The sequence below is a fragment of the Pleurodeles waltl genome, chromosome 7, assembly GCF_031143425.1.
Source record: "Pleurodeles waltl isolate 20211129_DDA chromosome 7, aPleWal1.hap1.20221129, whole genome shotgun sequence".
NCBI lineage: Eukaryota > Metazoa > Chordata > Amphibia > Caudata > Salamandridae > Pleurodeles > Pleurodeles waltl.
Window position 1 is genome coordinate 149,684,838 of NC_090446.1, and position 26,906 is coordinate 149,711,743.

Genomic DNA, 26,906 nt, shown 5'->3' on the forward strand with positions numbered 1-26,906 from the left:
CGGAAGGCCCTAGGTAGCCCATGGGGCACGGTGCCACAGAAAAGGTAGGACATATACCTTTAAGTAGTCATGGCCTAGTAATGAAAAACTCTCAAAGTCGTTCTTCATTACTGCAGTTCGTGCCCTGGTTACACCATAACAGTGCTTGGGGACTTTGTGCAGTGGCTAAATGGAGCATGGGGACTAGCGCTGACTTTAGCAGGTAAGCCACGCTGGCCTGAACTCGCAGTCCAAGACTCGACTTGACGTCCCCCCTCCCCACCATTCCTGCAGTTGTGTAGCACAGCTGCCCGGCCTGTACTTTCGACCCTGTGGGAGAAGCTGCCAACTCCCCAGGGACTGGGAATACCATCCTTTTGGCAGACGGTTGCCCTGCTTGTGGCTGGAGTGGACTCATGTGGTCCCAGCTGTTCATTCAACTCTCCTCGCTGGAGAGAAAGCCTTACCACATTCCATCTAAGGCACACAACCTGCGAGGCCTGACCTGAAAACCAGCCACGGCGTCGCTCGTACAACCAGCAATCTCTGGGCATCTGCTGACATTACTAAAAAGGCCCTAATATGAGCACCACACATTCGAGGACGTAGGGTCTCTTGTCTTGGTACATCAGTCTTTTAACCCTTGCATAGACTCCTCGCAGGGTGCTTATCTTGGCCTGGGCCTGATACTGTTCCAACCAAATCTATCCTACAGTATAATCCCTAGGCTATTTTTTGGAATTACAATTTCTATATAAAGAATCACAAAATTTTCTTTAATTTTGTATGGAGTCTTTTTGGGTGGTGTTCTACTGTGTAACTGTGAGTGGGTTACTCAAATGCTTTACACAATGCCTCCTAAATTAAGTCTGACTGCTCTGTGCCAAGCTACCGGAGGGTGAGCACAGGTAAATTTAGGGTGTGTATCTGACTTACCCTGACTAGAGTGGTGGGTTTTGCCTGGCTTAGATGTATACCCTAGCCAACCAGAAACCCCATTTCTAACAGTCCCCCAATACGGACCCGATTAGTCAAACACAACTCTTTAAAACTTTTTAAAAGTTTGCAAGCTTCACAGTCACCAATGCATGCTTGTGCTTTGAACTAAAAAGCTTAAATTTACGTTTTACGTTAAAATCTATATCTCTGGAATCCTCCAGTGCATTTTGGTTTGTAAAAATTAAAACAAACTGTGCTGTGTGACTTTTGTATTCTACTGTTTGGTGTTTTCAATACTTTAGGCTAGTTCCTTTGCTTAAGCTTTGCTGCTCGAAGCCACAGCTATCCAGGGTTGAGCAAGAGGTTTTTACAAACAAGTCTGACTGGGCTCAAGATGGTTTTGTGAGTGTATTACATGGGGGTCACACAACCACACCATTAAATACACCACAATCCTCACAGGCAGCAACTCCATCCCTCTCTTCCATGGCCTCTCTCGCAACCTTTCATTTACTTGAGGGCTCTGCTTATAGAGCAGTGTAACAGAATGTGCCATATTGGACCTCTGCATGAGCTGCTTCCCTACTAAAATGTCTCTGCTTAGGACACACCAGCACATGTTCTACCTCCAGTGAATGCTTCCCTTTTTAGAGAAACTAGGTGGGCTGGAAGAATCAGCCAGGCTGCCTCGCTACACCCTATCCACCACCTGCACATACTACCACGCCCAGAAGGTCTTTCTTTGGGACCAGAAAAGGGTACTAGAGAAAGTCAAAGACACTAATGGAACAAAGGAATATATTTCTGCGGTATTTTGACGAAAACTCTGTTAGACATCAACAATAGAAACAAATGGCTCACGACGGAGAAGCTCAGGATGTTTGTGCTCCAATAAAATCGATTACCACTTGATGCAGAAAGGGGGTTGATTCTGCGGTGTAGACTTCCGGGGCACGCATTTGCACATTTAGTTATCTGGAAGTACAATATGTCTGTTTCAAAGTCATCAGCAGCACTGTCAGTAGATAGTCCTACCTTTTGCTTTCAAGTTTGTGTCCATGCTCCTTCAACAATTCCATCATTGAAGTGGCAGCTTTTCTTTAGCTTTTTTTCACAAAGGAAATATCAGTAAAAAAAAAAAAAAGAAAAAGAAAAGAAATCAGGAATGAGGAGCATCACTGAAACATAGGATCTACGACGGAAACCATGGATTGAGAGCAACGCTCAAGCATAGAACAAATGATCAGGAAAGAAAAGGCACAAAAATTAAACATCAATCTTGGTGTGTTACTTTAAGCTAATCTAAAAATAGTTTCCATAGTAATCATATTTGCAATTATTAGTGTGATGAGCGAGCTAATTCAAAAAAATAACATTTGTGTAAATTGTTATAGGAGCAAGAGGAAGTAGCTAGGCCAATTCAGACCCGAATGAAGGTGAGCCTGGTGACTACCCCGTTAAAAAGAGAAAAGACTTGATGCTAGGCGACAGTCTAAAGTTGTGACCCAGGATAATGATATGGCTAGATGGAGCAGTACATTTGGTAAAACATGTCATCAAACGGAGTTTAGGTTAGAATAAGTGGCTAGAATATGAAGCATTTGTCCCAAGCAGAGAGCATTCAGTATAGGGTAGTGTGTCCAGAATACATCATTTAGGCATACTGCTTGGTGAAAATAAATTCAACGGATGTTGTTGCAAGCCTGAGGTTCCAGATTTGACATAAAGTAGCATATCTTCTAAAGATAGATAAACAGATTACATAGTTACAGGCTTGCCGATGTACTCCCGTCATTTGTCTCTGACATTTAACACATCATCATTACCCTGTCTACATAGAGGTTGATAATAACCAGAAACAGAATAGAACATCTCCACCACACCATGTGTAAACAGTAGATTGTTATTCCAAATAATTGTCATGAGATATTTGCTGAACCTTGCTGAAAAAGTGTGATTTAGAATATTGAAGATATATTTTAAACTATCAATCTCAAACTATAAAAACCATTATCATCAAACCTGCCAAAATCTAAATCCCCAGCTTACACTGCCTCTCCAAAATGTAGTCAGACTATTTGTTATCCTAAACAGAGGAATGAGCTGAAGTTATTGGGATATTACAAGTGCAGGCATTATCTTGCCAGCATTCTTCAGTAGGACACTTTAAAGACAAGAGCATATTGAAACTTGAGAAATGCCTTACATCTGCTATTCTGCTAATATCAATCTCTAAATGGATGTTATTTATGTATTATTTCTACCACAACCCCTCAATCCACAGATGCCTATTAGAACTAGTAACTTCCTCATGGCTCCAGAAAATATTTGTACTTGAATTTGTACCTGGATAATTGCTTAAGGCAAATTCTTATCTGCTGGCATTGTAACATCTACGGGCAACATCCAAGATCCTACACATTCTGGGGATATAGTTAAACTACCAACCAAAATCAGTGACCACTCTAATTCAAGTAATCCAATATCTAAACGAAGCTCTGACCAGATTTGTCAGGAAAAACAAATTCTCCAAAGGGCAGTCTGTCTTCTACACAGTGAATATGATTCACCTTTGGACAATCCCTCCTACTGGGGGAAGACTGATCTTCTCTTTTCTAGGTTCAATGGAATCATATGAAATCATCATCCTGAATGTCAAGCTCCATATGAGACCTCTTCAGCAGCAGCAAACAGGCCTGTGCTATACAAGAACAGGTTATTGGAAGGACTGATTTAGCCCATATTCTGCAGCTCTTGATTCATTCAAGTGACGTAAAAGAAAATGGAGCATGCTGATGGGTGTGTCAATCCGAAACCATTTTTATCTCAGTCACTATGTGGGTGCTTTGGTGCAGGGTTAGAATGCTGACGTGAATCATGTGACTGCCAGAAAAGTAGTTGACTGGGTAGCAGCCTTACAACAAAATGTGTTGGAGCTGAGAGCAGCCCCTCTTGCAATAAAATAGTTTCTGCTGTCAGTGACATCTGATTCCTTTATGATTCTGAGGGATTAAACCGCAAACTATTATCTGACCAAACAGGGTGCCTTTCAAATGTGTCCAAGAAACTTTGGTAAAGGCTTTATTTATTTTATTATTTATGTTTATGTATCACAGACTTAACCACTTGTGCAACAGAGCCTTTTACTAATAACAAGAAATACAGTGGTGGCAAAATAACAGTACTGGGAAGAAGGAGAACATTGAGGATGCAGGGGTTGTTGCATAGGCTCTCATTGTTCTAATGAGACTACTGGATTTCGAGTGGCAGAATCGCCTGCGGTGTGGGAGACTGAGTCTGACCCACTACAGGTGACACCTGTTGCTCCATTCCGGGTTCTGCTCCGGCTAACTAGCAGTGGCTCATCTCTACCCCATAGCAAGGATGTTTGGGCAGCCGAGCGCATGACATAACTGGTTTCTCAGGGAAGCCGTGGTCACTCAGGTCTCATCCGTTTCTCTCAGCTACATTAAGCTCACATATACAATGACAAGCAGAGGCAGTATATATTTCAATAATGCTTTAATAAAACGACTGCATCTTAGATAGCAAAGCGTGGACTGCAATAACAAGGACGATACACCATGACAAGATTAAAATTGTGACAAGGAGAGTGAAACATAAAAATAATGCTACCATATTGTCCATATTGTCACTAAAGTCAACAGACTAATTCCTAATGAGTTTGTGATAGAGCACAGCGTTTTAATCTCTAATTCTGCCTTTCAGGTTCCCCTGGGAAGACATCATCCCCCATACCTGAGCAAAGGCCTGAAGTCTGTGAAGGCAACTGTAGCGAAGCATTCGGCAGTCAGCATACAGACGTGGTTCTGTGGCTCGAATCTCCCTCTAACGTGTAAGGGACAGGGAAGTGTTTTTATGATAAAACAGCTGATGTTCTGAGAAAATGTCCCTACGTAAAGATGTGTATTTTCTATGAATGTCAGAGACTAAACTTATACCACATTCACCGGCAACCTATCTTACTGCAGACTTGGAAGAAGCACAGAGTGAGCAAGAATGTCTTGTTTGAGAACAGAGTGCTGGCCTAGGCAAAAGCAGTCAGAGAGAAAATAAAACAAGACTGTAAAAGTGGCAACTGTAACAATAATAAAGCAAAGCCGAATAAAATATATCTAGGTTAAAATGCACAGTGGCAGGCCTAGTATGTCAAAATAATGTGCACAAAGCTATAACTAAAATGGCTACACAACCAGGGTGATTGAGAAGGTTCCATAGAGAGGAATCTGTGACATGGTGGGTCTTTAGGTTCCTCCTAAATTAGAGTAATCTTACATTGAGTCTTAGAACCTCAGGCAAATTGTTCCAAAATCTTGGACCTAGACATGAGAAGGTCTGGTTCACTGTCTTTTTTTTGCCTTCTTTTGGGGATTTTCCCGATCAGTCATGATTTGTTTCTGGTGCTTCTCATCGCTCTGGTGAATGTGGGTTTGTCTTTCATGAAGGAGTGCAGTCGTCATTGTATTGCATCTTAAAATACAATCTAGCATCTAGGAGCAGCTGGAGAAGATCTCTCAAGATTTGGTGATACAATTAAATTTGTGGTGCCCTTGACAAAAGAGCTGCCTTGTGTGGGATTGTTCTGAGGGGGCAAGTTTTGCTTTGAAAAAGCCAGCACATATTCCATTACTGTCTTCAGGTTGTTACAAGACCAAGTCTTAAGCACCCATCAAAACATAAAAACAGGTGGTCTAAGCAGGCATCAAGTTGAATATTGTCCTGTCCACATTGATTTTCCCTTGAACCGTTTGACCCCTTGGATGAGCTGGACCTTCTACATATATATCTTAACAAGATAGACATAGTTGCAGAGAGCACTTTCACAGTAAGGCGTCTCATTGGGTTACTGAAAAGTAACCTCTATTTGTTAGAGATCTCTATGATGCTCATTTTATAAACCTTGGAGGATGTGAAGATTAGTAAACCAATTGGCATTTGAATCTATGAACATGTTTTTGTGCAAAATTCCCTGGAGTGGCTTGCTTTAACCCTTTGAAGCGCAAGACCCAACAGGAAAGGTTATCTTTCTTAATGGCCGTGTCATTAACTAGAAGAGTAAAGCTGCTCACACAATGGTCCACCACGCCAAGGTTTCCTAGAGAATGCATTCCTCCTTATTTCTGTAATTTATAGCACATCTCACTCACTCAGTTCTTTTACACATAAGCCCCGAAAGGAGCTCCAGATATTATTTAGATAAGACTAAATGCATTGACAGTTCAAAATAGACATTTATAAGTTTTGGATTATAGCACACTGGTCTGGCTTCTTTTAATCAATGATACGCTCACTGTGGCTTTTGCAGCATAGAATAAGTGATGCGGTGTTAGTGTGATTTGCTCACCATGTACCCTGCATTAACATAAGTCAAGTGATGCAGTGGTATTTGTGTTACTTGTGGCTTATGCTTCGGGGAACAAGGAGTGATGCACTGTTTAGTGTAGTTTGTTAATTAAAGACACTTTTGTAATTTAAGTCAAGAGATGAAGTGATGAACGTGTTAACTGAGGTTTTTGCTGTAAGTAATGAGTGAAGCAGGGCTGAGTGTGATATGCTAAGAAAAGACACGACTGTGACATAAGCTGTGAGATGCAGTGGTGATGTTTACTTTTTCCCCACAAGCAATGATAAGTGATGCAGTGTTTAGGGTGATATGTTAATAAAAGCCATGGCTATAATAAAACCCAAGAGGCGCCGAAGTGGCTTTGTTTGCTGGTTTACTGTGAGTTTTTCTACAAGTAATGATAAATGATGCTATGTTTTAATTTGTTTTATACATTTGAAAACCAGTGGGGGCTGCCACTGAACAGGGATTGTGGGGCAGCAGAGGCGGGGGGGAGTTTAAAAATAAAACGAAAACATTTTTTTTTAAATCGCTTCCCTTCTCCTTTGGGAGACACGGTTCATCTCCCCTCCATCCTCGTCCTCTTCCCAGTAGCACACAGGCTTCCAGCCAGTCACGACGCTGCTGTCACCAGCATGACAGCAATGTTATGATTGGTTTGAGCAGCATGCTTCAGCGCTCAGATTGGGAGAGTGCTTGTTCTCCACTTGTCTGTGCAATACAGCCGTGTAGAGAAAATGCGAAGTACGCATGTCTGTTTGGCTGGCCCAACACGGCCTGCCGAACAGACATGACCACTTTAAGGTGCACTTCCAGCCATTCTAAAGCTCAGCCCCCGCCCTTCCCAGGAAAAATAAAATGATAAAAACATAGCATTATTGTAATTTTATATTTCCTTTTGCTATAATCCAGTGGGGCGATGCTCCTCCGCCTTAACAGAGGAGCCGCCGCTGTTCAAAACATTCTCCGTACACTAGCTCTGAATGCACATGCCAAAGGAGCTCTTTCGCACAAGGAGGGGAGCGGTCATGTAGTGGGGTTTCACTGTACTGAACAGGCTCTCTTGGCTCAAGACACCCAAAACCTTTACCATTCTTTTAGCAGACGGTCGAAAGAAAACAAGGAGCGGAAGCAGAAAATTTGGTGCACAAGTACTGGGGTACTAGAGGAGGACTAATAAGATGCTGTCTTCGGTGTGTTTTAGTGAGATATATCCATCGCTGGGATAGCAAGTGCATCCTTGCCTCTAGGCCATCAGTGTGCGTTAGGGCTCGCTTCTATATCTAAGCCTCGTGTTTTTCAGTGAACGTGAGTAGTAAGTAGTTCGTTCCAGGTCTGAGCTATCTCATCCTCTTACATTCCACCTTGTTGTTTCACTTGGAGTGTTGTGTTGTACTTTAGTTGATTCCCAGCAGAGAACATCTGGTGCGCTTACAGACTTCCAAGCCAGAGCTACGCCTCATTTGGCAAGCGCTAATGCTAGGTCTATAAACGTATTGTGGACTCTCTTATTCCTTGGGCGTGTCATTAGATCCAGTAAGGAGGCTTCAGGATTCATCAACTCCTTTCAGATCATTCCTTCGGAAAGTACCTCGTGATCTCTCCCCAGCATTCTGCTATTGTTGGGGAGGACAGAGAATTTGTTGGAATTGCCCCCTTTTCAGGTAACGTTAGAGCACGAGGCCAGATGCATCTTGATGTTTTTTAACGGGGTAAGTTATGCTCTTTGTAGATAGTTCAACTGAAATAACTTAATGTGCGTTTTTTTAGGATTTTTGTAGCTTTGTTCAGTTGCCTGTCTTCATCGCCGATTTCCCTTTCCAGATTACTTGGCTTTTTCTCTTTTAGTTCTGCTAAGGAGCATTTGGTCATATTCGGCAGGCCTTTAACCGCTTTTCTTCTTGATTGTTTACAACGATGGATCCTGTTGTAAAATAGAGCAGGAGTTGCAGTGGTAGTTGCTATGGTTTTTGCTGCAAGTAATACGTGATGTAGCTTTAGTGTGATGTATTTACTGCCCCCTTCAGTAACAGTCGTCAAGAAGTGCAGTGCAGGTTGTGTTTACTGTGGCTTTTGCTGCTTGTAATATGTGTTTAGTGTGGATTGATGATGATACACACTACTGTAACAGTGTCGTACTAGGACAAAAAAATAGACCGGGCACCAAATTGAAAGCAGCCCTAATTAGAGAATCAGATTTCTAAAAGAAAGTCTCCCACATTGGCAAATCAGGGCAGTTTGGAACTTGTATAGACATGCAGTATAGGTGGTTTGCGTTGGGGACTGCTCCCATCGCTGCTTCCTGCAGTCAATGTTTGTTGTAATATCCGAGACATCAGCAGCAAAAACCGGTCTACCAAACCATACCACAAGCTCAGAAATAGTCTATATGCTGACTTGAGAGACCAGGCCTTCAGTCAGTACTACATTGCCCTATAGGCCAGTCCGACCACGTTCTGTAACATAGGTGGGGAAGTGCATCACTGGTTATGTTTACTGTAGTTCTGGTTGCAAGTAATAGTGAATTCAGTAGTTTTAGGGAGCTGTTTTAACTTGAGACCCCACTGTCATATGGGAGAAAGAGAGCATGTTAAGTGTACTTTTACTGTAAACCATTCTGTAGCAGAGTTGTGTCTATGTTTACTGTGGTTTGTGCTGCATCTAATAACTGATATAGTGTTCAGTGTGATGTCTAACATATGACGTGATGCACTGGGAGTTGTTTGTTGAAGGGTTTACTGCAAGTAATAAATTATGCAGTGTTTAAATAACATGTTCAGTATCAGCCCTTCTGTAATATAGGTCAAGAGATGCAGTGGTAGTTGTGTTTGCTAGTGTTTTTGCTCTAAGTATTACCTAAACCTTTTTCCTTACTTCTCCATTTTTGCTGATCTTGTTTTTGTTGGCCTCAGTAGTCTGTGCACTTTACCACCGCTAAACAGCGATAAAGTGTGTGCACTCTCCATTAAACATGGTAACATTGGCTTACACCCAGTAGGCACATTTAGTTACTTGTAAGTTCTTACTCAAGTGGTACTACATGTACCGGGGGCCAGTAAATGTAATGCTACTAGTGGGCCTGCAGCACTGACTGTGCCACTTAGCACTGACTGTGCCACCCATTTAAGTAGCCCTTTGAACGTATTGCAGGCCTGCCACTGCAGTCTGTGTGCAGTTTTAAACTGCCATTTCGACCTGACAAAGTAAACTTTTTGCCAAGCTCGATCCCTTCTTTTTTGAATACATTTAAGTCACCCCTTGGGGTAGGCCCTACACACCCCTGATGGCAGGGCTGCAGTGGATTGAAAAAGTTGGACATGTACTTTTACTTTTACTTTTTACATGTCCTGGTAAAGAAAAACTCATTAATTCCTTTTCAGGAATGTTGAGTTTGGTGTTTAAAGAATTGTAATTTAACTGTAATCGAAAAGATGGGAAGGGCATCAACTGCCATTTACAAGAGAAACTGTGGCCAAGAAGAGACATTCTTCTGTATGATATAGAGCTATCCTGTCATTCAACAGTATTGGGAATTGGTAAATTGGTAGTTAACTTGCCTCAATGGTGTGTGTCTGTGTGTGTGTGTGGGTGTGGGTGCAATAGGAAGGTTTCGGCTAAATGGTGTCTCCTGAAGGCTGGGATGAACGACCTTAAAAAAATGGGTCTGATCTGGCTCATACTAGGTCTTATGGTTGCCAAGCGAAACATTATACGTATTTGGAGATCGGCACACACCCCACAGCTACCTGACTGGGAGAGAGATACGAACTGCTGTATGACTGCAAAACATACAGTTTAGGTAGGCAGGGCTTGGGGGAAATGGATCAAACATAGATGTGTACTTTGTGCCCCAATAGAATACACTGATCTCAGTGGTCGACACAGGGGACACTTACCTATTTAACATATCCTGTGGAACTGAGGAGGGACGGGGTGAGAGGAGGGAAGGAGATCTGGGTACAGATGAGGAATGACAGTTCTATTGGCTGTTCGTGTTTTCTGCTTTTGTCTTCTTGCTATATTTGCCATAAAAAGATGTATAAACAAAATTAAAAAGCATGTCATTTAAAGCCCTTTTTAATGGCAAAGTCTGATTTTAAGTTAAAATTTAGAAAACTGCCATTTTAAGAAAGTCAGAATTTTACTGTTCCAACCATTCGGTGGCTTCTGCCTGTATCACGTGACTTGCTGTAGCTGGCAGTTGGTCTTTATGTATTGCTCCCAGACAGTGAGACAAAGGGCAATAGGTGTTAGCAGGATGGGCCATATCTGACTAGATGAGGCCGGAGGACCTGCCAGGTGACTTTTGCACAACACAAAGGCTCTGCCTAAAAACTCTTACAAAGGTTTTGACACTAGTCTTTTGTGACCCCAGACAAGCTGGGCGGCAGGAAATTCCAGGCTCCTGTGGGTGAAAACCTTCTCCTACTTTACAGTGGGCACCAGGTAAAATATTGGACCCTCAGACCCAGCACTTCGGTACATCTCTGGACCTGTCAGAAGGTCTGTTAATCTGTTGCCCTGCTGCCTTATTGGGAAGGGCTGGGCTTGCATCTTGATCAAAGGACCACCGGAGTGGCTCCAAAGGCTAGCTGGCTGGCCTCCTGATCAGAGCCTCAGGGACAGAAAAGGCTCCAACCATCTTGAAACAGCACCTGGACTCTACCCGCTGTGATCCTTGCCCTCCAAGTGCTGCCACCTTAGTCCGGGACACCTGGAAGTTGGCATGAAGGTGGTCTGCCAGCCCAGTGTTGACCTGTAAGCAGAACTGATGCAGCATGTCACATCTCCTTGCCGCTACATTGGAAATACTCCAGCGCAACTCATCCCTAAGCCGGGCTACGCATCATAGCCCATAGTCACCTCAGCACCGCTGCTACATGGCACGTCCTCAATGTGGACCTTTGCATCACAAATCTCTCATCGAATACATCCTCGATAATGACGCAGGACTCCCTTCACAGCCCCGCAGCTTCTTGGGAACCGCTGGTGCACAACATATCTTCAACAACGGACTTTGGATTACAAGCCTCTTGCGGACAGCATCCTCAACGATGAAGCAGGACTCTGCTTTGCAGCCTTGCAGCTTTTTTGGGTTGACGCTGCGTAGCTCATCCTGGACGTGAGATTTTGCAACACTCACAAACCAGGATTTAAGGTACTTTGTTCAGTGGACCTAACTTTGTCCCTGTATCTGACCCACACTCCATCGCGGTCTACCCGAATGTGTGTCTTTGTCCCTGCCTGGCTTAACCAGATTACCACAGTTGGCACTTTGTGCTTCTAGCCACTATTTTCACTTACATTTTTCAAATTACATATCTCTAGTTCTTCTGATTAGATCGTTGTGATTTTAATGTCAAATGCTTTATTACATTTTACTCTATTTCTCTAAATTGGTGTGGGATGTTTCTTGTTCTTGTGTTGTGTTTTCACTTTATTACTGTTTGAAGTGCAGCATAAATACTTTACAAGTTAAGCCTGACTGTTCTTGCGCCAAGCTACCAGAGGATGAGCACAAGTTGATTTGGGGCTTGCTTATGACTTCACCCTACAGACATTGTGGTTGCTGCTTGAGTAAGGTTTCACCCCCCCCTCCCTCAACCGGTAACCCAATTTCCTACATTGGTGTTCAGCTGTGAGGATTTAGACGTCTGTTTGTGAAGTGCCGTACAGTGATTTTGTGTAACACTAAAAACCCAGATAGGTAATTTGAAACCATTTTGAGTTTGTTTTAAATTCTCACTGACTCTTTTGCCTTTTCTGACTCTACTTTGTCACCTTACCGAATTGTCTGTGACCATACCTACAGTAATGGGATTTCAGCTGGCCAATCTGGAAAGTTACACTGTGGTTGAGGTCAAACAATCCTGTGAGGAAAAGGAACTACAAAGCAAGAGGCACCAAGAAGCGGTAGCTTCAGAAATCTTTGAAGGCAAGGACGAGTGTATACCGGTTGCTGACAGCAAAAGAAGAAGGTAATTAGGAGGAGATTTTGGATTAGCCTGAGCATGGCCTGGATTCCAGCCCTGAGATGCAGCTCTCAGAGGAGGGGCAGGACTCTGGTCCGGAGCTGGAATTTTGTGCCAGAGCAGGAAGCAGCGTATCTTCACAGGGCTTGCCCCCAGAGATGCTGGTGGACAGGAAGGCAGAGAGGGAGTTTCAGTTGTATATGGCCAATCTTAAGGTGGAGGATGCAGGAAAGTCACTTTTTTTGCCATGTTTACCCCCACTTTTTGCCTGCTGTCATTGTGCTTAGTCTGTTATCACTGGGCTCCTGCTAACCAGGACCCAGTGATGGTGCTCTCCCCCTCTAAATTAAGTTGCCTAGGACTTTGCACACCCCACAATTGGCAAACTGGTGCTCCCTTATAAGTCCCTAGTTTATGGTACTCGGTACCCATGGCATTGAGGCACCAGGTGTTCCCCATGGGCTGCAGCATGTATTATGCCACGCATGCAAAATGTGTCTGCTGGCCTACCATTGCAGCCTGCGTGAAAAGGTGCATGCACCCTTTCACCACTGGTCACTGCACCAGGTCACTGTAAGTCGCCCCTATGTAGGCCTTTCTAGCCCAGAGGGCAGGGTGCAGGTCCCTGTGTGTGTGAGGGCACCCCTACAAACTCGAGTTCCATTGCACTGGACTTTGTAAGTACGGGAAAGCCATTTTAGTCATGTACTGGACACAGCTACACAATGGTAACTGCAAACCTGGGCATGTTTGGTATGTAAACCTGTCAGAATCGTACCCCAATACTGTTGCCAGTATTGGTTGCATGATTCCATGCACTCTGGGCACTCCTTAGAGGACCACCAGTACTGCTCCTACCAGTCTTCTGGGGTTTTCCGGGCAGCCTGTGCTGCTGCCACCCCTCAGACAGGTTTCTGCCCTCCTGTTGCATGACCAGCTCAGGCAGGGGAAGGCAGAACAAAAGATTTCCTGGCACGAAACTGGACAAAGGAAAGGGAAGTGACCATTCCCCTGCCCATCATCACCCCAGGGGTGGTGCCCAGGGCTCCTCCATGTGGCTGTTTGATTCTGCCGTCTTGAAACCAAGATGTGCAGAGGCCCCTGGTAGCATCTGTGTGGTCAGGTCAGGTCAGACCGGGGACGTCACAGACCCCTCCTGATAGATGGTCACCTAACTAGGTGACCAAACCCCCTTTTAGGGCTAGTTAGGGACTGCCTTGAGAGTGGGTCCCCAGATTTGGCATGCAAGACTCCATCAAAACTTCTCTGCATTGTTTACTTCAATTTCTGGCCACTGGAACAACAACTGGACTCTTCAGGAACCGACAAAGCTGCAGATCCGGCGACGACTTCGCTTTGCAACATTGTTTCTCCGGATCCTTCCAGCAACTGCAACATTTCTCTGGCTGTGCATCCTCTGGGGTCGACGAGACTTCAGCCTGAAGCAGGAAGGAATCTCCCTTGGAGTGAAGGAGTCGACCCCTGCATCTGCAGGCACCTACAGCAACAATGTCCAGCTGTGTGGAGCTGCTCTATTCTGGAACTGTGGATCCTGCATCACAGGTGGTGGTCTGGAGTGGTCCCCTTGGCCCTCTCTGCCAGCTGTCCAACTTGGGAGATGGTGAGCTCTTGTTCCTTGCAGGATAGTACCCCTGTGCACAGCGACTCTTGCAGATACCAAGGCTTGTTGTCTCCTGTTGTAAGGGATCTTCAGGCTTCGAGTAGCCCCAGCCCCCAGCACTCCTTCCAGCTAAGCACAGCCTCCTCTCTGTTGCTCCAGCAACATGGGACTCCTCTTTAGGTGTGCTGACTGGACCTCACTGTGCCTGCTGCCAGTGAGTGCCTGTGGGGGTTGTGACTGCTTCTGTTGGCTCTTTCGACTGCTAAGGGTCACCTCAGACTACCCTCCAAGGGTCAGGTCCCCTGGGCCTTGCTTGTCCTCTTCAGCCTTGCAACTCTTCTTTTGCTCCGCTTGTATTTGCCAAGGCTTGTTAGTGGGTCTCCAACACCACTGACCATCTGCAAACCGACAACTGACATGGGACATCATCTGCACCACTCCAAGGACTCCTCATCAACGTCTACGCTGCACAGTTGGTCTTCGTCTTCTTCTCCTGTCATCCTGGCTCGGCATCCACAGAAGGATGGGTAGTGGCTCCTGTCACGACCGGACGCTCCATCACAAACTATACTCTGTCCCCTTCTCTTGCAGGTCCTCTTCTTCCAGAATCAACTTTTGGTTTCTTCTTCTTGTCCTGTTCTTGTATAATCCTTTTTCCAAGTCCTCCTGTTAGTCCATGGGGAAACCAGGTACTTGCCTCTGCTCTCCTGGTCGCTGGGGGTCACTCAGGTACTCACCTCTTGGGGTACCTCGTTCTTCCAGCTCCCCTCTAACAACTCCACATCCTTGGGTGGGGGGACTGATATCTTGCATTCTACGTTCTTAGTATATGGTTTGGCCCTCCCCTAGGGCCCTCACTATTTTCACTGACTATTGCCAATGCTTGTTGTTTTTATGCTAATTTCTGATTGCTATTGTGTATGTATATAGTGTGTACTTACCTCTAGTTGGGAGGAACTGCTCATATGTATTCTAGTGATGTGTTACTATAATAAAGTGCCTTTATTTTTGTAACTGTGTGGTTCTTTCATGTGTGATAAGTTACTGTGTGACTATAGTGGTATTGCATAAGCCTTGCATGGCTCCTAGACAAGTCTTGGCTACTTGCTCGCAGCTAACTCTAGAGAGCACTGACGTCTGAAACACTGCCAACACTTCACTAATAGGGGATAGTTGGACCTGGTGTAGGTGACAACAACATAGGTGTCCACCATACAACCGGCCAGCTTCCTACAGAGGAAAAGACATTGACCATGGAAGAGAGGAGGCTGGCTCATAATCTAAGTCTCAGTGGGCTGGACATCAGAGTTAGCAAAGAAAGTCCAGCAACCATGGTGGCAGCATACTCACAGTGCCTGAAGGGGACAAGAAAATTTGCATACCCAAGTATCCTGTCCCCAGTTATATGGTAGAGGATGACATACACAAGTGGTTTTTTTACATATGAGGTGGGCCTTAAGATGCACCGGGTCTCAGGAGAGTTTTAGGGTCATCCCAGAGAAGTGTCCCATTAAGTTCAGGGATAGCCAAAAGATGCAGAACCAGTCTTGGGTAGATTTTCTTAATTACACCAGCAATACAATGAATTGTTGGGTGCCCGGCAGCAAATTTGACTATTTTACTGAGTTATTTAATCTGATACTAAGAGAGCACATGTTCAGTATCTGTTTAATAGCGCTCCACCAAAACCTAATTAACAGTAAGACCACTGACCCCTGAGAGGTTGCTAAGGAGGCAAAAATCGGACTGAGCACCAGCGTGTCCAAAAAGGTAGTTTTGGGGTAAGAGGATCTCTAGAAGGGTGGTCAGGCATCCCACCAGAAGAAAGAGGTGGGGGTGAAAAACTTAAAATTAAGGAGTGCTCTAAAGGCCCCCAAAATAATTCTCAACTTAACAATAGTAACCAGTCCCAGTCTGAGCCAAAAATAAAGGTGTTCTACGGAAAAAGAGATGGGGAAGTTCATCTCCCAGTGTACCTGAGTGCTCCAAGTTCGGACACTCCATGGGAGACACCAAATGTTTCAAGAGGACACAGCCCCCCCCACCAGTGGGCAGACACCTTGGTTGGCGATTGTAGTGCTTGGGAATTGGGTGGCCCCAGTTAACTTGGGAAATAGAGAAGAGGTTACCTTGGTGTCCCTGGGGAATAGAGACATGGTGTAAAAAGCCCATATGCCTTTAAATACTGCTAAGTATAAGCAGTGGGTCACTACCAGTGGGCAAATGGGGAGGATCTGAGAGACAGGAGCCAGTATAACTACAGTGAGTTGTCATCTGGTGTCCTCAGAGCAGGTCATCCCTAATACATTCAGCCGGGTCATAGTTGCAGACAGCTGTGAGAGACACTACCCAGTGGCTGTGGAGCGCTGTGAGATTCTGTTGCCTATAGATTGTTTGTTTAGGAACAACCTAAAACACACTACCTAGAAGGAAGTGGAACTCCGGTCACACCTTGAGATGTTAGGCTTGCTTGAATGGGTCTGCATGACTACAGTGTCCATGGCTGACTGAGAGTTAGATCAAGGGAGCGTGGAGTCTAGAACAGTGGTCCAGGCAGCTTCCAAGAAGAGGAAGGCAAGGGGCGCTGTAAGCCAGCCCATTAAGTTCCCATGGTCCAGGTGGACGAGAGGCCTGAGGAAGCAGCCCTCATCCTCCTGGGGAGGACATTGCTGCCCTAGGAGACCTGCCTGAGTTTGCCAGGTGGCATGTTGAGGGTGGGCCTACCAGGGAGGAAACCTGCAAAGTGCAGAAAGAGTGCCCAACCCTAGTGAACGTGACGCAGCAAGCTGAGACCCAGACAGCAGGTTATTCCTAGAGATCACCTTATCCATTTTGAGTATGATCTCCTATATAGTGAGCCCAAGATTCCTGGAATTCGAGCAGCCTGTGTGCCTGTAGGCCCTCTATGGTTACAGGACCTTTCTACTGGGGTTGGCTCATGACATACTTCAGGCAGGCCTTCTGGGGAAGACGTGTCCCCCACTTCCATTGGCCCTGGATGAAGAAAGCCTGAGATACATTCTGTAGGTCTTGTCCCACCTGTCAGGCCAGCAGGGAAGCAGAGAAAAAGCTCAATGCTCCCCTGACTCACTTGCCTGTCCTGACATGCCCTTTGAGAGGCCTGGCATTGATATAGTTGTCCCAGGGACCCAAAGACAGTCTTAAGCAAGAGGTTCATACTGGTCTTGGTAGACCACGCCACATTACCTAGAGACCATCCCTCTGAGGTTGGTGACTGTACCAGCGGTGGCTGGGGTCCTGATGGGGATTTCGATACTCATGGGGTTGCTTAAGGAACTAGCGTCTGACAGAGCTCTGATAGGAGCCTCACAAGGTAGATTGGCGAAACTCCAAAGCGTGCAGAATGTGCCAGCACAGTTGCAAGTTAATATCCCGAGGTGGTCATCCATTGGGTCGCTCTTGCTAAATTACATTGGCTTCCTATGAGTAAGAGAGTTACCTTTAAAGCGTTGTGTTTCTGACTCAAAATTCTGAATGGGAAGAGACCTCAATATTTACATCTCCTGGTAAAGTCATATTGACCTAGTAGAAGCGTCAGATCTGCTGGGGCCTCGCTCACTGCCATTCCCAAGGTGAAAAAAAGCCTGTATGGGTGAATGTTCCTTCCGCCTTTTGGCCTCATAAATTGTGGAACTCTATGCCTTTCGATTTCAGACAGGAAGGGTCAGAATTAGTTTTTTATAAGAAACTTAAGACCTGTTTTTTTAGGCAGCACTAGGGTTGGTCAAGTTTACTATTTAAGGGTCAGTACTAGAGGTTGTATTCATAGCGCGGGGATGCTGTGGATAGAGTAACCAGGTGCTTTATCAATCATTTATTATTAATAATATTAGAGGCACTGATTTCATGTCAGTGTACATGAAGACCATGCAGTATGAGTGTGGAGTAACCTACAAGTTCTCCACACCCATTCACCCTCAAACAAACAGGCTTGTTGAAAAGCCCAACAAGACCTTTAGGCGTGATTATGAACCTGCCTGAACTCATGAGGCAGAAGTGGAATGTCGTCTTTTTATGCCTGCTGTTCACATACATGGAGGTTTCACAGAAGGGGTTTGGGTTTAGCCCATTTGAACTCCCATATGGACGCCCTGTTTGGGGGGAGGGTGAGGATTTGTCAGCCTTGTGAGAGAGGGGTGGGACCAAGCTCGTAGGAGCCAAATTGTGGTGCTGCCCAAGGCTGCCGTACCAGACACCACTTGGTTCTGCGTGTACTATTGGGAGTCAATTCCGTCACCAAGACTGCTGCCCATCCTCTGAGCTAATGAGCTCATTGACAGGCTGGGCACTGCCAAGTTCCTTAGTACCTTTGTTCTTACATCATGGTACTGGCAGATTCCGCTGACTGAGGGGGCAAAAGAGAAGTCTGCATTCTGCCACTTCTAGGTGATGTTCTTTGGCTTAAAGAATGCCCCTGCCACCTTTCAGAGGTTGGTAAACAGGGTCCTGGCTGGGAAGGAGGCATTCTGTGCCACCTACCTGGAAGTAAGACCTGTACAACTTTCACAAGGTGCTTCAGGCCCGGCAACAGGTGGTGATGACTGTCAATGGCACTAAGTGACAGGGCACCGTGGTGTATCTGAGCCACATAGTGGGTGGCGGCACGGTGCAGCCCCTCCAGGCCAAGATTGACAGTAGCAATGCCTGGTAACCCCCTCAAAACTCAGACAGAGGTGAGGGACTTCCGGGGTCTCACTGAATATTACAGGAGGTTTGTGAAGGGTTATGACACCATTGTTGCCCCCTTAACTGAGCTGTCTTTGAAGAAGCAATCCAAGAAGGTGATTTGGACCAAGGTCTGTCAAAAAGCCTTTGGCTCCCTCAAAGAAGCCATGTGTACAGTCCCTGTACTCCAGGCCTCTGACTTCTTCAAGGAGGTCATTGTGCAGACAGACGCTTCATTGCTTGGTGTAGGACCTGTCTTAGAACAGTTAAATGAGGAGGGCCTAGAACAACTTGTAGCCTTCAGTTGCAGGAGGTTACTTCTCAGGGAACAGTGGTCTACTGCTATTAAGAGGTTAGCCTTTGCTGTGGACCTGTTTGGGCCTCGCTTCCGGGTTGAGACTGACCACACGCCCATCATATGAGTCTTGCAAATGAGGGGTGAGAATCCCAAGCTGTTGAGGTGGCCCATCTTCCTACAGGTACTATATTTTACAGTGAAACACTGCCCTGAGTCAGACCATGCTATTGCTGATGGCCTCTTCAGGTTCTTCTGCCTTAGTGATTAGAACTTTCAGGACGTTGGCCAGCTCCTACTACTTTCAACCAGGGTGGGGGGAGGACACATGTTAGACTTGTTATTGTTTGTGTGGTCTTCTCCCAAACTTTTGCCTTACTACTCTATTTTTGCAGATCTTGTTTTTGTTGGCCTTAGGACTCTTGGCACTTTTCCACTGCTAAACAGTGCTAAGGTAAGTGTGTGCTCTCTCCTTAAAACATGGTAACATTGGCTTACAATCAATTGGCACATTTAGTTTACTTCTAAGTTCCTAGCCAGGTGGTACTACATTGGCCCAGGGCCTGTATATTAAATGCTAGAAGTGGGCCCGCAGCACTGGTTGTGCCACCCACTAAAGTAGCCCTTTAAACATGTCTCAGGCCTGCCATTGCAGCCTGTCCACAGTTTTAAACTTCCATTTCGACCTGGCAAACCATACTTTTGCCTGACTTAAATCTTCCATTTTAATATGTATAGGTTACTACAAGGGTTAGGCCCTACACATCCCAGAGGGCAAGATGCAGTGTATTAAAAAAGTTGGACATGTACTTTTATGTGCCCGGAACTGAAAATCTCTTAAATTCGTCTTTATTGTTGCTACACCTACCTCTCCCATAGGATAACATTGGGTTAACTCATTACAGTTAACAAGTGCTCACTTTCAACTGGGAGCAGGTAGAAATGTCGAGTTTGGTGTCTAAAGACTTGTCATTTAAAGCCCTCTTCAATGGTAAAGTCGGATTTTAAGTCATAATTCTGAAAATTCCACTTTTAGAAGGTTGGCATTTTCTTGTCCTGACTATTTGGTGCCTGCTGCTTGTGTCCTGGGCCTCGTGACTGGGTATACCAGGCGGTTGACCTTCTCCCAGACAGTGAGACAAAGGGCAATAGCTGTTGGCAAGATGGGCCATTTCTGATCTGATGAGGGGAAGAGCTGGTACCTGCGACACTTGCACACCACAAAGGCTCTGCCTGGGTACACTCAGAAAGGGTTTGACACTAGTCTTTTGTGACCCCTGATAAGCTCGGGCCAGAGCAGGGAGGCAGGAAATTTCAGACCGCCAGAACCTTCTCCTACTTCAAAGCGGGCACCAGGTATACATTTTGGACCCTCAGACTTAACAGGAGGACTGCTATGGTGGTCTGCCAGAAGCACTACTATTCTGTTGCCCTGATGCCTGAGTAAGAAGTACTGAACTTGCATCTTGATCCCAGGACCACTAGAGTGACTCCAAGGGCTAGTTGGCTAGCCTTCTAATCAAAGCCTTAGGCACAGAAGAGGCTTCAACCATCTTGAATCCAGCACCTGGACTCTACATGCTATGAGCCCTGCCCTCCAAGTGGTGCCACCCCAGTTCTGGATCCTTGGGAATGGGCTGAAGGTGATCTGCCAGCCCAGCTGTGATCCTGTAAGCAGAATGGCAGCAGCACAATGCATCCCCGTTGCCAGACCTCGCATCACAGCCTGCAGCATCCTTTTCGCTGCTGCTGTGCAACTCACCCTCGATGCACGTCTTTTCATTGCAACACCCTTGTTGATGGCACCCTCGATGATGACGTAGTACTCCATATCGCAGCCCTGCATATCGCAGCCCTGCAGCTTCTTTGGAAATGGTGGTGCATGCACATCTTTGACACAGGACTTCGCATTGCAAGCCCCTCATTGACACAGCATCCTTGATGACAATGCAGGACTCCATGTTGCAGCTTGCAGCTTCCTCAGAAACCCTGCTGGGCAACACATCCTCAGCGCAGGTTCTCAGAATGCTCCACAAACCAGCATTTATTGTACTTTGTTTAGCGGCCCTAACTAAGTCCCTATATCTGGCCTGTTCTCCATCGTGGTCAGCCTGAAGTTGTGACTTTGTCCAGGTCCGGCATGACCCGAGAACCACAGTTTCTAGGCACTATTTTCACTTAAATCTTTAAAATTGCATATCTCCAGTTCTACTGATTTGATTTTTGTTGTTTTAGTGACATACTTTATTACATTTTACTCTATTATCCTAAATTGTAGGATTTGTTTTTGTGTTGTTTTCACTTTATTACTGCTGGAAGTGCTGCATAAATACTTTACACATTGCCTCTAAGTTAAGCCTGATTGTTCTTGTGCCAAGCTACCAGAGGGTTGAGCACAAGTTAATTTGAGGGTTGCTTGTGACTTCATCCTAACAGACATTGTGGTTGCTGCTTGGGTATGGTCTCACTCCCCTCAACCAGTAACCCAGTGTCCAACATCTAGTGTTTAGTGTAACATGTTCTATATGGACCCTGATGTAGCATAGGCCGAGAGATGCATTGGTGATTGTGTTTACTTTGGTTTTTGCTGTGTTATAAGAGATGCAATGTTAGTGCGGTATGGTAACTGATCACTTATGTAAAATTTACTAATGGCTGCAAAGGCTGATTTGTTCATCTGTTCGCCACACAATAAATATTCATCCTGCACGATAGTGATGGCCTGCATGCAATTGTAATTAATAGTAACATCACCACGCTTAAATCCCACAGAATGTTGCTTTGTGGAACTGGCAATTCAAGTCAAAGTAAACACATGACATTATGCATTATCATATAATCAGTCATTGCTCCAATGCCGCTGTCCTTTTAACTTCACAGTTGTAGGATTGGATTTCGCGAGAAATGTGTAATGTATGTTGCAGTAAATCCAAAATCACATTTGCGGCCTGGAAAGCCAAAAGAGGTAAACCGTGCACATTTCAGCTATTATTTTATATGTCCTCTAAACAAGTTTCATATTCTGGGTTTAGTGGGAGAACTTTAATTTAGATTGACTAGTTTACGAAAGATGCCTTTAACGTCGAAAAACCTTTACACTAGTTTTCTGTAACTCGCTTGCAAACCTGGATACTTTAATCAATACATAGTGTTAATGTCATTCTGTAATTGATAGTGCCCTAGTCAGGGGGTAATTTTAATGCATAGTTAATAAAGCCATTACTTAAGCAATGATCAGTTAGAAAGATAAACGTTAGATAAGTAGTAAAATAATATAGTTGATGGTTGTGTCAACAAACACGTTCCTCTGATTGCTTCTTATAACTTAAACATTAAATATGCCTCCTACTTCTTTTAATCAAAAACAATGATTGGCTGCCTTATGAGTTCTCTCGTTTTTTCTCCATCTTTCTTTCTGCTTTAGAGGTGAATTTTACAAAGTTTCTATGCCACTAAATGTTGTTTCCTTTTAGTAATTCAATGAACAGGTCCGAACTCTCATTTGGTTAAGTGAAGCACAACAGCACAGATAGCTTTAAAGCCAGGCAGGGCTGATTCACAGGATGTGTAATGCATACCCTACATTTTCTGTTGTTGGGTAATTTACCCCAAGGTAAAGCAAAGTCAGCTGCAGGGCATTCACCAACTCTGTACTTCATTACTTTATGCTTCGCCAATTTATATAAGTTTTAACTTGATAAGGTTGAGCTAGAGTTGTCCAGTAGCAGTTTAATCTCACCCAGGCCGGACCACTTCGAGAATATCGTAGCCTTGTATGTGAGACGCGGCTGGTATTTAAAACCCTTGTGAATTATTTAAACTTACTGATAATGTCCAGAGGTCGTGAATTTGCGAGATATGTAAAGCTCTGTCAAGACACTCTCTTCAGAGATCTTTAACTCTCACCTTCATTTTCTTCTATTTATGAAGGCCAACTGTTTTCTCCGTTGCCTTTCTAAATTTGAAGCACGTTTTCAAAAAGACAGCTTGTCCTAATAATGTTTGCTTTACAAGTTCAAAATCTAATCTTATTTGGTATTGAGAAGCGTTTTTGTAGCTCAAAGATTTGCCTATAGGTCTTGCATATAAGTGCACCCAGCAAATCTACTTCCCTTTCAAGAAAGCCCTCACAATTCCTTAATAGAAAAGTAAAACTTCCGAAACCTGCTACCTTACTTTTAAAAATAGTTACCAAAATAGCATTTGAACAGTTAGTCTCTAGTTTAGCGGTGTGCGGAATGGTTACAGTAGTACCCAGCATGGCATTCAGTGTACACGTTTGCAGAGTTGCAGTAATACCACAGTTGTTTAAATATGCAGCTCCAAGTAAATCTGCATTAAATCACACCTGTCGCATTTTTTGGCACTGTAAAGAATAACCCAAGAAACTACAACTCGAAGAATATACAATTACACAGTTTAATCTATTTCATTGGCAGAATCTCCTCATAGTGGACAGGGGACTGAAAGGCACATCGACTGATGCCTTGAACTTTTCGAGCACTTCTTCATCAACAATTCTGCAGGTTTACATAGATATTGTTCTACTAGTGGACACCGAATACTGCCACCTGACGTCAAATATACATCCCACCTCTACCACTGGACATGTTATCTAAATACATATCCTCTGGTTTCTCACATTCATTCTCTTTCATATCTGGCACCTCTGTGCCTTGACCTCCACTTTCAGTCAGAAGAACATTCTCTCCTTTACCTATTGTATACTTCCTTCATCATCACATCGGTTTCTCTTGCTCCTTTCCAGTCCGCTCACAACAACCATTCCATTCTTATCCATACATGATGTTCTGCTCAGATGCCATTTTGTTTCTGTCACATAATCTATCGTTTTTGCACCAGGTTCCATTCACCTGCAAACGTGCACTAAAGTTGACCTTCCTATTACTCGCCGTAACACATTTTCACTCATGCCTACTGCCTTACCTCCGTTATGATCATAGTCTTCAGAATATACAATGTGATTCCTGATGGATACTTCCAACCACACATTCCTCCCCTTAGAATTTCAACCAGTCTTCTTGGTCTTTTTGCTTTGTTCACCCTCCTCATCAATCATGTCAGTTGGCACACGCAAAAGCCCGTCCGTGAAACTTGAAAATCCATCAGCCCTGACATTAGGACTCAGTGGCGACTGCTTAAGATCTGCAGTAGCGCTTTACTGATCGCTCTTTGTCCTTCAGCTGTCCACTGATTCCCCGCACAGAGTTGATGGTAGTAAGGGATGCACTGCTGATGGGTTGGGGGCATCACTTTGGGAGGTGGAGCTCAGAGGACTCTGGTCTCCAGTTGAGGACTACTGGAGTTGTGGGCCATTTGTCTGACACTGAAGGCTTTCCTGCCATCACACAAGGGGAGGTGATAGATATTACCTTCTCCTCCAGACACCCCTTCCCAAACTCAATCTATGCTGGGACACATTTGTACGCTGGTATGGTGCCCGGAATACTGACCCCCTACAGGGGAAGTCGAAAAAAAGTTATTTTGTTTGTTTTGTCTTTAGCCCAGCAAAGTCTCCTTGTGGGCACTGTTAACGGACATTTGTCTTAATTTTTGTCCCTTCTTTTGCCAGACAGGCAACCCTTCTTAAAATCAACTGTTGTAATGCCGCACTGCCCTCCTGGATTCCCGTTTTACAGAATACCTTTGTTTTAATATCTAAAAGTTCTGAATTTAGGGATAAGCACAGTGTTACCCAACCATTGTTCACCCTCTGGGTCTAAGGGTATGGAAATGGAATAGAGACGAATCTGATGTCAGCGTGTGGGGTGCAATATGGAGCCAGTGCAGAGCTGAATGGCCCCACCTACACTATGCAGGCACACTGCTACAAACAATCTGCTGATCAATCTGGCGGATTTTCTAGGGTGAGAAATCTTCAGTTAGATAGGATACCTTTTAGAAAGACCGTTACTGAAGGTCAGTAACTTATTCATTTCTCCAGTCTCTTCTGTTGTACATGCCAGTTAGAGACCTCATAGCATTTGATTGAATGGAGGTGAGTCAGAATTTTGACACTCCAGAAGCGCGGGGGTAAAAAGGTATGTACCTACCAATTCAATTTACCTTTTGCTGTGTTAACGAGGCAAGGACTGCTGATCAGGATCACAGATGTCGTACACCCAGCAAGATATATATATGTAGAAGTGGCAAATATATTTGGTTGTGGTCTGCTTCTGTATGGGCCATGGCTTGATTTCTGTGATCAGTGATCAAAATAGCCCACTTGCACTGTGCTCAGTTTATTGCATTTCCCAAATCTGTTGTCAACTTTTAAACCAGGTATCTTCACACTTGGAAGACCCAGGAAAAAACTACAGTGGGATATTTTCCTGCTGGAGAGTGACTAAACAAAAATGCCATGTTTTGGAGAAAATTGCTGGATATGTGATGGACCTCATGTTTTGCATGACATCCATGACAGTCAATCTGGGCGAGGGAAATCTTCCATGAGATATTCTTCAGATGTGTAAAAGTTGGTTATGGTGTTTCCCTACCGCCCAGGGGTTGATATTTCCAATCAAAGGACTGGTATTTGTAGTTGCATGATCTAATTTACTAATGATTTGCACCTTCATTTTTTCTATATCTCCCAACAAACCATACTCTTCAATACATCTTGCATACATTAAGCTTAGCAAATTGGTTCATCCCCATGTTCATTACAAAGGTATCTGCTGGTCTGTTCTTTATGTCTAAATTATCCCTAAGTTGGATCCTAATTATCCCATGCTGCTAGTTCAGAAACCATCCCGATCCACCATTTAATCCAAAGAGAATGGTGAATGAGCTGAAATAAGTCTAGTCTGTACTTTACTATTCTTCACACCAGCCCTTAACTTCCCACTCATTAGAAAAATAATGTATTATCAAAAACAGTTTGTGTTAAATACAGTAACTCCTTATACCTGCTATTCTTTGAAAGTGTCTCCAAATTTCTGGTAACTGCAGATTTTCCATATTTCATTTAATTGCTTGCCTGACTCTAGGAACCTATCAAATTAATGCTTTGTTCTATTATATAATAAGAAGGATAAAGTCTATGCCAACACAAGTATCTTGAGAGACTCAGCAAGTCTCTGTCATTAGAGCAGATATTGTAGAAGTTATAAGACATAGGGGGTTATTCCAACTTTGGAGGAGGTGTTAATCCGTCCTAAAAGTGACGGATATACCACCAGCCGTATTACGAGTTCCATAGGATATAATGGACTTGTAATACGGCTGGTGGTATATCCGTCACTTTACAGTCACTTTTAGGACGGATTAACACCTCCTCCAAAGTTGGAATAACCCCCATAGTCTGCAAGGGTCAAATTTTGATTTTATTTCTGTTCTTGCTAGTGACCAACCTTTTTGATTTTGAATTGTGCACTTGCTATCTTAGAAATCCTTGTGGGGTGGGCCTCAAGCTAAAACTATCTCAGCCTGTTACTACTACTCCTAGATAGGTCGCTCTTAGTCAACCACACGTTCCTACTCTGGTAGATACTAAGGCCCCTGTGAGTAGGGATGGTGTGTCGGATGGGAAACTGCAGTGTGCTCACTCGGCCTTAAAAATAGATTCATTAGATCTATAAGGCATCCAGCTTGATCTTAAGCGAGGCTTTAGGCTTGTAATAATCAATGTATATGCTAGATCAGTGTCACATGGTGCAGAGTCTCAGACCTTGGCCCAGTTGGTTGAATTCACAGATACATTACATTATTCTATTAGTCTAGTGGTTGCTGGCGATGTTAATTGCTCTTTTGAACCCACACCTTATAGCAGCAATTTGACTGCAGATGAGGATGAATACTGGGGCATCCCACGATTGATGGGAAAGCGACTTCCTATTTATTCGCGTGCTGCCCTTCAGTAACAGCGCTGTGTCTTGAACAAGAGCTTAGGGCCTGCAATGGCCGTGTGCTCTCTGATCAATCCTACGCTTCTACCTTTAAGCGTGGCCAGTTAACCAGCGTCATCTGTTATTTTCTAGTAGATGTTAGACTGTGACCTATGCTGGATGATATGAAGGTTGAATTTCA

The 26,906-nt window shown here is 44.4% G+C and overlaps 1 protein-coding gene across 3 annotated transcripts in view; it reads left to right on the forward strand.

Moving 5' to 3' along the window:
* LOC138303890 (chloride channel CLIC-like protein 1) overlaps positions 1–26,906 on the forward strand; it is a 1,109,212-nt gene that overhangs the window by 1,021,875 nt on the left and 60,431 nt on the right. The window contains exon 5 of one of the 3 annotated variants that reach the window (XM_069243419.1): positions 4,648–4,774. The exons of the other annotated variants lie outside the window; for them this stretch is intronic. Within the exon in view, the coding sequence (XP_069099520.1) occupies positions 4,648–4,774 (127 nt within the window). The remainder of the gene's footprint in view (positions 1–4,647; positions 4,775–26,906) is intronic. 3 annotated transcript variants of the gene reach the window in all.